Genomic DNA, 11,114 nt, shown 5'->3' with positions numbered 1-11,114 from the left:
TCCAACCATCTTTTCCATTTTGATTTTCTTCTTTTTCTTACATTGTGGCCATATAATGCTTTTCCACTCCCTTAGTTGTGTTAACCACTAGGGAAATGTTTCTCGACCCTACTCAAGGAGTGTGGACAGGATGATGCCAAATCCCAATGAACCAATGACAAGTTAGACTCGAAGAATGGAGGTGGTATAAGGGGCTTGTAATGTGGCATGGAAAATGTCAAGTATGATGTAGGGGAAGATGAACACAATATCTTAATCCGGGTTTTCCAAGCAGTGCCCCTCCTATAACCCTAACACCTTAAGGAAGGTTGCACCAAAATAGGGCTAAAAATTAACCCCCCAGGTAAGGTGATAGAACATATTTAGAGTTAGGATTAGTCAATCTTCCAAATAACCCCTTTATCCATACTAAATTCCCAAAACAAACAAGTATAAGCACTCAATTGCAAAATGATCAAAGTACCTTTTGAATGACAACCCACCTTCATCCAAGAGGAAATGTGAGATGACGAGAGGTATGTGGCTGATGCAAATGGTGGGCACATGGCATATCATCATTGAATAATGAATATAGGGGCTATCGGCTGTCCGCCTAGCTGTTCAATGTAGGAGAGAAGTTTTCTCTTATGGGGTTACCCATTTTGGTGGGTAACAATACCAATAGCCTGCAAGCCAATACTAACGGGAACTTGTGACTTGGCAAATGCTAAGACATCCTAGAGACACATCTCATGAATGATCATTTGGAGCTCCCACTCAAGGGGATGCCTACCTCTTGAACCTCATCACAACACGTTAAATATAGAGACTCTGGCCCCACTAATTTTGAACCTATTAAGAATCTAAAATAGTTTTTTGTGTCCAAATTATGATAAATCAATAACCAATTGTAAATAAAAAATATTACGATGTAAATAGTACATATCTTTAATGTAAATAGTACCATATCTTTAAAGTAAAGATGCCAAAGTATCAACCCCTTTACCTATAATATTTTAAACAATAAAAATAGTTAACACCACTTGGGATAATAGCTCGAGTGGTTGAGAACACAATTTGTTTTCCCATCTACCTAGGTCCAATTTCAAGAGACATGTTTGGCCCGTTGCGATAACGCTTAATGAGTAGACAAAGTTATATTATATATGGCTTATAGGTTAGTGGATATACTCATGGCAGTCCAAAAATTTGATCTGAGGGCTTGCCCAAACTACTCCAACATATTACCAATGCACCATAATTAATAAATATAAATCCTCCAACCCATGCAACATAAATAAAAAATAAAAATAAATCTTCCAATCACTCCAACATAAATAAAAATAAAAATAAAAATAAACCCACCAACATGATTAATTAAAAAGTAAAAATAAAAATAAATCCTTAATCGCGACCCCTTTTGGTAGCGTAAACCCAACCCAACGCAGGGAATCAAACCCAAGGTCAAAACGGATCCATCTTTGAACTCGGTCACCTAGATCCCCGAGCTACCATCCAACGGGCGGGTGTGAGCCTCTTATCCTCGCTGCAAGACTTGAAACTTATGGCAAGCTGCCGTTCTGCACCACCTGCACAGACGCTACTCCCAATCCACTTCTACAGTTCAATTTCTCAGCAAAATTGCAATTATCCATACATGATTAACTACAACTTCTCCCGTCATTACTGCCCTCCATGGGGCAGACCTTCACTGCATTATTTCATGAAGCGGGGATCGAACCGCCTACCGGTGTTAAAACGGCAGAGCGAACGGCGTTATTCCGTTAATAGAGTAAGAGCTGCGGGTGATTCAGACGAGGTGATGAAGCCTCCTTTCAATGTACTTATCACAGGCTCCTCAAAAGGTTCGAATGGATAACCATGCCTGAGTATATAATCTAAAATTTGCTTCCTAGAATGTTTTAAGGGCATTTGGCCACCTTTTAGTGAATTTAGCATTAACCTGAAATTTATTGCGATATCTGCCCGAGTTATGAGCACATAATGTTTGTCCAAATCTCCTTTTCAGAGGTTAGGAAATGTTGTTTTATTTGAAAATTAATTTGCTGAAATTTTATTCTCAGTACATGCTTCATTGCTAAAGTATATTTGCGAGGCAATACCGACATAAATCCGTGTTTGATTCAACTGGAGGTTACGAAGCTAGAGGCTGCACATCTCGAATTTTGGTGTCTGATACTTAGGCCAATTTTTTGAACTCGAGATATGCAATTCCAAGCCTCAACCTCGAGTTGCATATCAAACATGGGTCTAGTTGGGTTTGGATCAATGTCCGTATTCATTGCATCGTTGCATGGGCACATGCACCTTGTTTATTTTGGTGCAATCAAGTTTTGGTGTTCTTGGTTTTTTTTGGTGTGAAGCTTTTGTCGAGCACAAACTTAGAGGGTGGGGTGAATCAATATCATACAATTTTTACTTATTTAAACATTTACGAACCACAAGAAAAAAATCATGTATGAGATATATTAGTTGTAGAACATGGAACACAAAATTTATGTGGAAACCCTTTTGGGAGAAAACTACAAAACCTTTTTTTATGATTCTTTGTAGGCACCAACCTATTGGGGACCCCTTCCCTATTGCTGCAAATATCTGTAGGCACCAACCTATTGCAGACACCAATCCCCACTGTTGCAAATATTTGTAAGCACCAACCTATTGGAGACACCAATCACCACTACTGCAAATATTCGTAGGCCTCAACCTACTTCATTGAATTTGCTAGCTAGTTTTTCCTTCACTAGGTCTGCTAGCTACTTCTGCCTTTACCAGGTGTGCTTGTTGTTTCTGCCTTCGCCAGGTCCACTTCTCCCAAAACTTGTTACTTTTGGCCTCTTTCCAAGAACGAACTTGTACAACATGCCACGTATCCAATTTTGTAAATCTGATTTTGAATTTTTCACTTGAGGCACTTCCAAATGTCTCCTCGAAAATTTGAAAATTTCACAGTGAGAGAAGTCCTCGAAAAGAAGTTACAACAAAAATTCCAAGCTGACCTATTTGAAACTAAGTTTAGGACTATTTAGAAACCTTAACTTCCATAGGCATATCTTTGAAATTATAGCAAACGAAAGTTTGTTTGAAGCAAATTTTAGGAGCATTCGGGAACCCTAACTTCCTTAGAGCATATCTCCAAAAGTGTAGCAAACCAAAGTTTGTTTGAAGCAGATTTCAGGAGCATTCACAAACCCTAACGTCCTTAAAACATATCTCCAAAAGTATAGCGAACCAAAGTCTGAAATTTTTACCACATGTACATGAAGATCTCATCCCCATCTCCTCAGAATTTCACGGTCTTTAAAATTAAAACCTCAAGAGAATTTCCTAGCTTCTCTTGCACACCTCAAATTTCTTGCTTGGATGATCTTCAAATGCACTCATCAATCCTTTATTTATAGTGTTTTTGCATTCACTTATGGGGCCAACTCGTAAAACTGGTTAGGCTGACCTGTACTTTCTGGTTGGGCTGAATTGACATAATCTTTTATATCTTCTCATTTCTGTGGAGTTAGAGGAATTGGTATATACCATTGGAAAGGTCTCATAATAATATTTTCAATGATATATTGTATGCTCCCATTTGAGCTAGGTCTTTAGAGTAAAAAGACCTTCAAAGATAGGGTGTCCAAACTGGGCATTAAAACCCCAAAAACAACATTTCCAACCATCTCCATCTTGCAATCTTTATATTGGACATATGTAGTTTTCCCTTGTCTTTGATATCAATGACAACAATATTTCCAACAACTTGTTTCCCCCTCAAGGGCAATTACTTTAGAACGACCATCCCATGGGTATAGTGATGCTAATTGGATGAGCCCTCATGTTCATATCTACTCGTTTAAATTCGGTCTTCTAGTTCTTCCATCCCTACACCATCCATGACATCTTCAGATGACTATTCAGATTCATCCTAGTCATAGTTCTTCAGATGACTCTTAAGATTGATCTTTAGTGTCTTCCCAATCACAATTCTTCATTAAATTCTTCAAGTTCTTAATCATTGGTGTAGCCATAGGCCTGAAACCCTCCATCCTGAATCTCCTCAGAATATCAGTTGCATATTTTCCCTGTCCCAGAAAGATATGCCATCCTCCTACCCAATGTTACTTGGGAGCGGGAGCGGGAGCGGGGAGCGGAAGCGGGAGCGGGAGCGACCATTTTCAGAAGCTCCTGGTTTGGGAGCGAATCCGGGAGCGATTTTTTAAAAATATATATATTTTTTATATTTTTTAATTTTTGATACATATATGTCAACAAAAACATGTAGAATGATGAAATAGACATAAAAAACATAAAAAAACATAAATTGATCATTGAACCATATCACATCAATCATCTAGAAATTATAATCGTCATCAACCATGTCCACAAGTTAGTAAAATACATATTACAACTGCAACATATTGAGTCTTATAAATCATGATTCATCAAATTCAATATTAAAGTTTCAACTTCAAGCTTTCAGAATTGAAAATTCAATAACATTTATCATCATTGATCACCAAAGTTGTACTTGTAAGCCAAGTTTAACCATTACAAGAAGTAATATCGAAGATATTTCTAAGTCCTAACTTCTAACTGTTAACATGATATGAAATGTTAAAAATTTATAAAATGAAACATGAATAATGAGATGAAATGAAACAACTTTAGTCTTTCACAAAGCATCATATTCATAATTCACAATCATTACCAATGAGTTATAATTGCCAAGGCCCAACTTCAAACTTCAAATTTTCATTGTCACAGTGATATAATGTTTACAAAAAATATCATAATGTCATAATGATATGAAAGAGTCAAGAGTCAAGAGTCAAGGACTCAAAACTCAACAGTTATGAAAACTAAAGTCTAATAGAAACTAAAAAAGACAAGTAAACTGTAAATCTACAAGTGGCCCTTGCCACGAGAGTCTCCAGGAGTATAAGCAGGTCGTGGTGGTCTTCTAGGAGTCTCCCGCACAGACCGACGACCAGAACTAGAACCTCCACGCGAGGGTGTCGAATGGAGGTGGCGACAACAATGGAACAAGACTCGGGCCTTGAGCACTGCTACTGGATGGTGGAGGTGGAGGTGGCATCGCTGCTACAGCTGCTTCATTTTCATCCCGTACAAGCTCCTCTTCTAGTTCTTCAATATGTACAATGCCATCCTCCAAATTGTCGTCCTCAGGGTGATTGTCCCAAATTTTATATGTGGGATCTTCATTAGCCCGATCACAGTAATGGCTCAACAACCTCAAGTTGTAGTGCACATAAACCAAGCTTTCTGCTCTGTTTTCGTTGAGTCTGTTTCTTTACACATTATGTATATAACTGTAGGTGCTCCAACACCTCTCCGCAGAAGAAGAATTTACAACCTGTGAAAGAACTTTTTTTGCCAATTTTGGCAAAAGTCCGTGGCCGCCATATGTTTCCCACCATGTGAGAGAATCAAATTTATCTTTGTCGTCCATTGCATGGAAGTTACCATACAAACCAGTGCCACTGAAGTATCTGCCTATTTCAAGGCGCACAGCTGCACATTCCTCCCTGTCAGGCACCAACTTTTCTAATGCTTCCAGATATCCTTTAGTTACCTCTTGATCTAAATGGGGTTTGGTCCTAACCCCACCCCCTGCTGCAGGTTGGCCCAACCAAGATGTAGAGTAGTATTTTGGCGTAAGGATATACGCCAAGCAATGTAGTGGAAGGTTAAGCCTATTCCACCGTTCACACACACAATCATGAATCAGTTTGTACAAGTTGGGATCTTTATTATGAACAATGTCTTTTATTTCCCCCAACATGGTATCCATTTGCTCATACACCTCGCCAATCACTGGTTTGTCTGTATCTGCAAACCGAATCATGTGATAAATTGGCTTGGTGAAATCCAATACCTGCCTCACAGTTGTCCAAAACTGCCCATCAAGAGCGGCCTCCTCCACCGTTTCAAAACCTGCCATGTCAGCTACATTTGTAGCCCTTTCCTTTAACACCTGCCAATGTGGACTTGATACCATGCTAGCTAATGCCTCTCTTACCTTCAAAAGGCGCCTGAAGGTGAGGTAATAGCTACCAAATCTAGTCCTCGCAATCTTCAACAACTCCAATCTCGAGTGACTGTGGAAAAGGCCATGGGTATTGCTATGATTTGTAATAAATTTTATCATTTGTTTTCCTTTCTTGTACAAATCACCAGTCCATTGGTATTGTTCATTTTTGTTTTTGACAATATCATGCAACAGAAGGTTCAATGTGTGAACCAAACATCCAGACCAAAATATGTTCGGGTATTTATCCTCAATAATTGCTCCCGCTGCCTTACAATTAGGAGCATTATCAGTGATGACTTGGATGACATTGTATGGGCCAATACGCTCAATTGTTTCAAGTAATGCTTCTGCAATGTTGATAGCGGTCTTGAACTTGTCTGAGTAATCATGTGCAGCTAGAAAGATGGGACCACTAATAGACACAGCAAGAACACTTATCAATGGCTTGCCTTTTACATTTGTCCATCCATCAGATACAATGGACACCCCATTGTCAGTCCAAGAACTTGTCATTTTATTCAAAGAATGTGATATTTTTGCTTTTTCATGATCAAGGCCAACAGTTCTTGCCTTGTCATACCCAGGGCTCTTGTATCCTTTAGGGGCATCATTTATGGCAGAAACCATTTCGTGCCAATAAGGTGAGCGTAGAACATTGAATGGTATCCCACATGCATAGAGGAACCTGTAAACTTTTGAATCCACATCATTCCTACACCCCTCATCAAGGAAATCTGATATGGTTCTACGCCTTAAAGATGATGACCCTGTGCCTCCATGTCCATATCCACTGCCTTGGGAGGATGCTGAAGGAGTTCTTTGTGATTGTGAGCTTGGTTCAAAGAAACCCCTTGATCTTTTTGTTCTGTATTGGGCGTCCTCCTCTTCCTTTATGTATTTGGCTCTATCTGCTGTTGACACCGCTGCACAAGTTTTGATTCCTATTTGTTTCTCTCCATCCCATGGCCTTTTCCCGCAGAGGTGTCTTCTAGCACGGGTGTATGAGTCTGTGTAATCAGTGTTGCAATGGGGGCAATGAAATTTAGTGGTTCCACCCCCTCTCCCTGTTTCAGCCCTGTGAACATATTTCCACAATGGATTTTGGTCTTGTTTAGTTTTTTGAGGGTCATGTTCACCCTCCTCCACCTCCTCCTCACTGGGGTTTTCACCCATTTGACTTCCTCCGGCTTCTTCATCCACCTCTTCAGTTTGAGGCCCCCTCCGTTTCCTACTCTCCACCACCATAATAACCATAAAAGGGACCAGGAAGAGGAAAATGCCAATAAATATCCCCAGGTCCATGGTGTTTGATGTTTGTAGGGTTTTGAGTCTTGAATCTGCAAATTAATTTAGTTTATTGGGATTAATTCATTTAATTTATTAATTTAATTTAAATACATGATTTTTAAACAGTTAAACTCAAACAACTAAATTAACTACCTAACCAGCTAAACTAACTAGATTACTAAGTTACTTACCTCTGCAGGCTTGCTCCTCGCTCCTTGGCAGTTGCTCCTCGCTCCTCAGCACTTGCTCTTCGCTCCAATGCTCTTGCTCCAGCTCCAACTTGCTCAATGAAGTGATAATGAAAGTTTTTTTGGCCCATTGGCCTTATAAAACAAAAAAAATTTTCAAAATTTTTTATTTTTTTCGGGTCCGGCGGATTTTTTTTCCGCCGAACCGCTCCCGGCCCGGCCCGATTCGCTCCCGGAGCGTTTTTTAATGCCCGGGAGCGATCGCTCCCTGATCGCTCCCGGGCATTAAAAAACGCTCCGGGAGCGCGGGAGCGATCGCTCCCTGAGTCGCTCCCTAACAGACCAGGGAGCGTAAATTTTTTTACGGGAGCGCACTCCCGAAAATCGCTCCCGTCCGGGAGCGATTTTGGGAGCGCGCTTCGGGAGCGGGTTCGAAGGGGGGGGGGGGGGGGCGCTCCCCCGCAACACTGCTCCTACCACACCTCCATCCCAAGAAAATAATGCATCCGTTCGATGTCCTTCTATTAAATTTGGCAACTAGGGCCAAACTCCACTTTCGACAACTCATATGATGCAACGGATATTTTTATTGGATTCCTCTTTCCGAGAGGTGTAGGACTGATCTAAAGATCATCTCATTCTGACATGTACAAATGGAATTATGAATTTATTTCGTTTATGGACAAATTGTCAAGGTCGACCAGCAAACTAATGTAGGCTTAGAAGCCCAAAAGTCACGTCTCTTCACCCTCAACGTTGTGTATATATAGAGGAGTCATTTTCCTCATTTGGACACACATCAATCACTCATCTTTCTCTCTCCTCTCCTCATTGGTTCGTACAACAAGCAGGAGCAGCCTTCTTCTCTATGCGTTGACCTGGGTTGACTAAAATTGTAGGCCAAAATTTCAGATCTGTTTTTGGGCTATTACAGGGACGTTGACCAGCGTTGACCGAGGGTCAAACTTCATCTTTTGACTGCATTTTTCAGGTAGGAAATTCGTTTTTCTTAGGCCGCAGCTCTTGGCACAAAAATCGAGGTGTTTGCAGTTGTTTGACCAACGTTGACCGCAGAAGTTGACTATGCATTGACCAAGTTTGACCAGATTTTTCGGGACTATTTTGGGCTGATTTGGTCTATCTTTGGAGGTTGAGTTGACTGGGTTTGACTGAGCTGATTTGGAGGAAGATTTCTGCTAAGTTGACCAATGTTGACTTTCTGGTTAGGGCATCTTGTTGATTGCAGTTTGACTAGACAGGTTTGGCTGTATTTGATCAAGTGAATTTTGTATATTGTACTCTCTCTCTATATTGAACTTTTGAAGAATAATAAGAAGACTTGATCAAAGGGTTTCCCCACATTGGGGTTTTTCCCTAGCATCCGCCAAATATTGTGTCCTCTTGTCTTGGCTTGTCTTTTGCTTTTTATTTATGTTCTATCTGCATTTACCGTCATGTTAATGTGATTGTTAATCTGGAAAATGATATTGGGTTAATAAGAAACATTGAAGTAAATTGCTCTTAAGCATAAAACATACCATTGTTATCTAAAATTAACATGGTATCAGAACTGAGGTGAAGACGTGAAAAGAGCAATCACTCAGAAGAGCAATCACTGAGATATGTTGGACAAGGACAAGATACAATGGCCTCCACGTCTTACTTCAAGCCCGATGACAAGCTCAATGATAAGTTTGACTATCATGCATGGAATATGTCTCTTGATTTGACTTTGGAAGAGCAGGATGTTATGGATTATGTGCAGGGAAAGATCACTGAACCTCCTTCAAATGCACTGGCTGCCGCTAAGACAAAGTACAAGAAAGGTGAAGTCAAAGCTAAGAAGATCATCAGGGATTCTATTAACAAGCATTTGGTTGCATACATCTCTAATTTGAACACATCCAAGGAGATGTATGACAGATTGGTTGGCATGTTCAAAGTTAGCAATGCAAACCAAGTTCTCTTCCTCAAGAACAAGTTGAAGGACATAAAGAAGGGAAGAGGTGAAGATATCCAATCCTACTTCATGAGGATTACCGAGATAAAAAATGATCTTCTTTCAATTGGAGAAGTTATTGCTGATAGGGAGCTCACTCTCATTGCCCTTGGAGGACTCCCTCGTGAATGGCATGTGTTCAACACTACTATCCTCAACAATGACAGGATTCTAGGTTTTGATGAATTGTTGACTAGATGCACTCAAGAAGAGACAAGGATGATGGAGAGAGACATGCCTTCAAACAGGAATGAACCTATTGCATTCTTTGCTCATGCTAAAAAGAAGAATAATGCAGGTTCAAAGAAACAATGTCAAGGAAGACCGAGATCCAAAGATGGAAGGAAGGGAAGATGCTTCATTGGTAATAGGTTTGGCCACTATGCTAGGGAGTGTCCTAATAGAAGGAATACACCTCATGATGATGACAACCACAACCACAACAATTTCAGGGGCAACAATAATCAAAGGAATGGCAGATTCAACAACAAAGGAAAAAGGAATGCTCCCGCTACTCAACATGGAAATGGTCGACCTCTCAAAATATCAAGAAACTCCAGGTATGATGAATCTAATGTTGTAGATAACAAACAAAAATAATTTTATCTTATATTTTCCCTCTCCACTGCCTCTCCTCCGGATACCTTAGGAAATTGGTTAATTGATAGTGGTGCTTCAAGGCACTTCACTGGGTCTAGGGAAGCTCTTTCAAATTTGAAAGAAAATGATACAAATTTGGAAATCATTCTTGGGGACAATGCCACCTATCCCGTGAAGGGAGTTGGAAATGTTTCTTTTCAATTGAATCAAGGTAACACCATTCATCTACAAGAAGTTCTATATGTACCTGATCTAAAGAAGAACCTGGTATCTATCTCGACGATGGAGGACAAAGGATTCAAGGTGGCATTCATTGATGGAAAGGTACGTGTTTGGAATAGAAATTTCAAAGAAACATTTACTCTTGGATTCAAGGTTGATAGCCTATATCAAGTTGGAGGAAGTCCATTGGGAGCTATGTCTTGCGATGCATCACTTTAATCCAAATTATGGCACTGGAGGTTTGCTCATCTACATTATAAGGCTCTACCCGATGTAAGGAAGATGGTGACAGGTATGCCCGAATTTAAAGTAGAACATGAAGGTGTTTGTCAGGGATGTGCCGAAGGAAAACATACAACGGGACCATTTCCCTCAAGTGACAGCAAGACTATCGAAATTTTGCAATTGGTTCATTCTGATCTATCTGGCATGATGCCCGTGACATCTTTGGGAGGATATTTATATTATGCTATCTTTGTGGATGATTTCTCTCGCAAAACTTGGATATATTTCTTGAAGAAGAAGGACGAAGTATTCTCATGGTTTCGTTCTTTCAAAGCCTTGGTCGAAAATCAAACCGGGAAGAAGATCAAAATATTGAGGACCGATAATGGAATCGAATATGAATCAAATGAGTTCAATGACTATTGTAGAGAAGCTAACATTAAGATGGAGACTACTACTGCATATACTCCTGAGCAAAATGGTGTTGTTGAAAGGAAGAATCGTTTTATTATAGAAGCCACTCGTGCCATGCTTCATGATCAAAGCCTTC

General features: G+C 40.0%; 1 protein-coding gene across 2 annotated transcripts in view; it reads left to right on the top strand.

Annotated features, from left to right (window-relative positions):
• The first annotated feature begins 1,451 nt into the window (after nt 1-1,451).
• Nucleotides 1,452-11,114, top strand: part of LOC149232033 (chlorophyll(ide) b reductase NOL, chloroplastic-like) — a 444,638-nt gene continuing 434,975 nt past the window's right edge. The window contains exon 1 of one of the 2 annotated variants that reach the window (XM_089379335.1): nt 1,452-1,844. In XM_089379335.1, the coding sequence (XP_089235461.1) occupies nt 1,544-1,844 (301 nt within the window). In that variant the 5' untranslated portion in view covers nt 1,452-1,543. The remainder of the gene's footprint in view (nt 1,845-11,114) is intronic. The other variant, XM_089379334.1, reaches the window with a different exon arrangement.

The sequence above is a fragment of the Pinus tabuliformis genome, chromosome J (assembly GCF_031772625.1).
Source record: "Pinus tabuliformis cultivar Carrire ecotype Pingquan chromosome J, CPIR1, whole genome shotgun sequence".
NCBI lineage: Eukaryota > Viridiplantae > Streptophyta > Pinopsida > Pinales > Pinaceae > Pinus > Pinus tabuliformis.
Note: the sequence above shows the minus strand (reverse complement) of the source record. Positions and strands in the feature narration are given on the sequence as shown.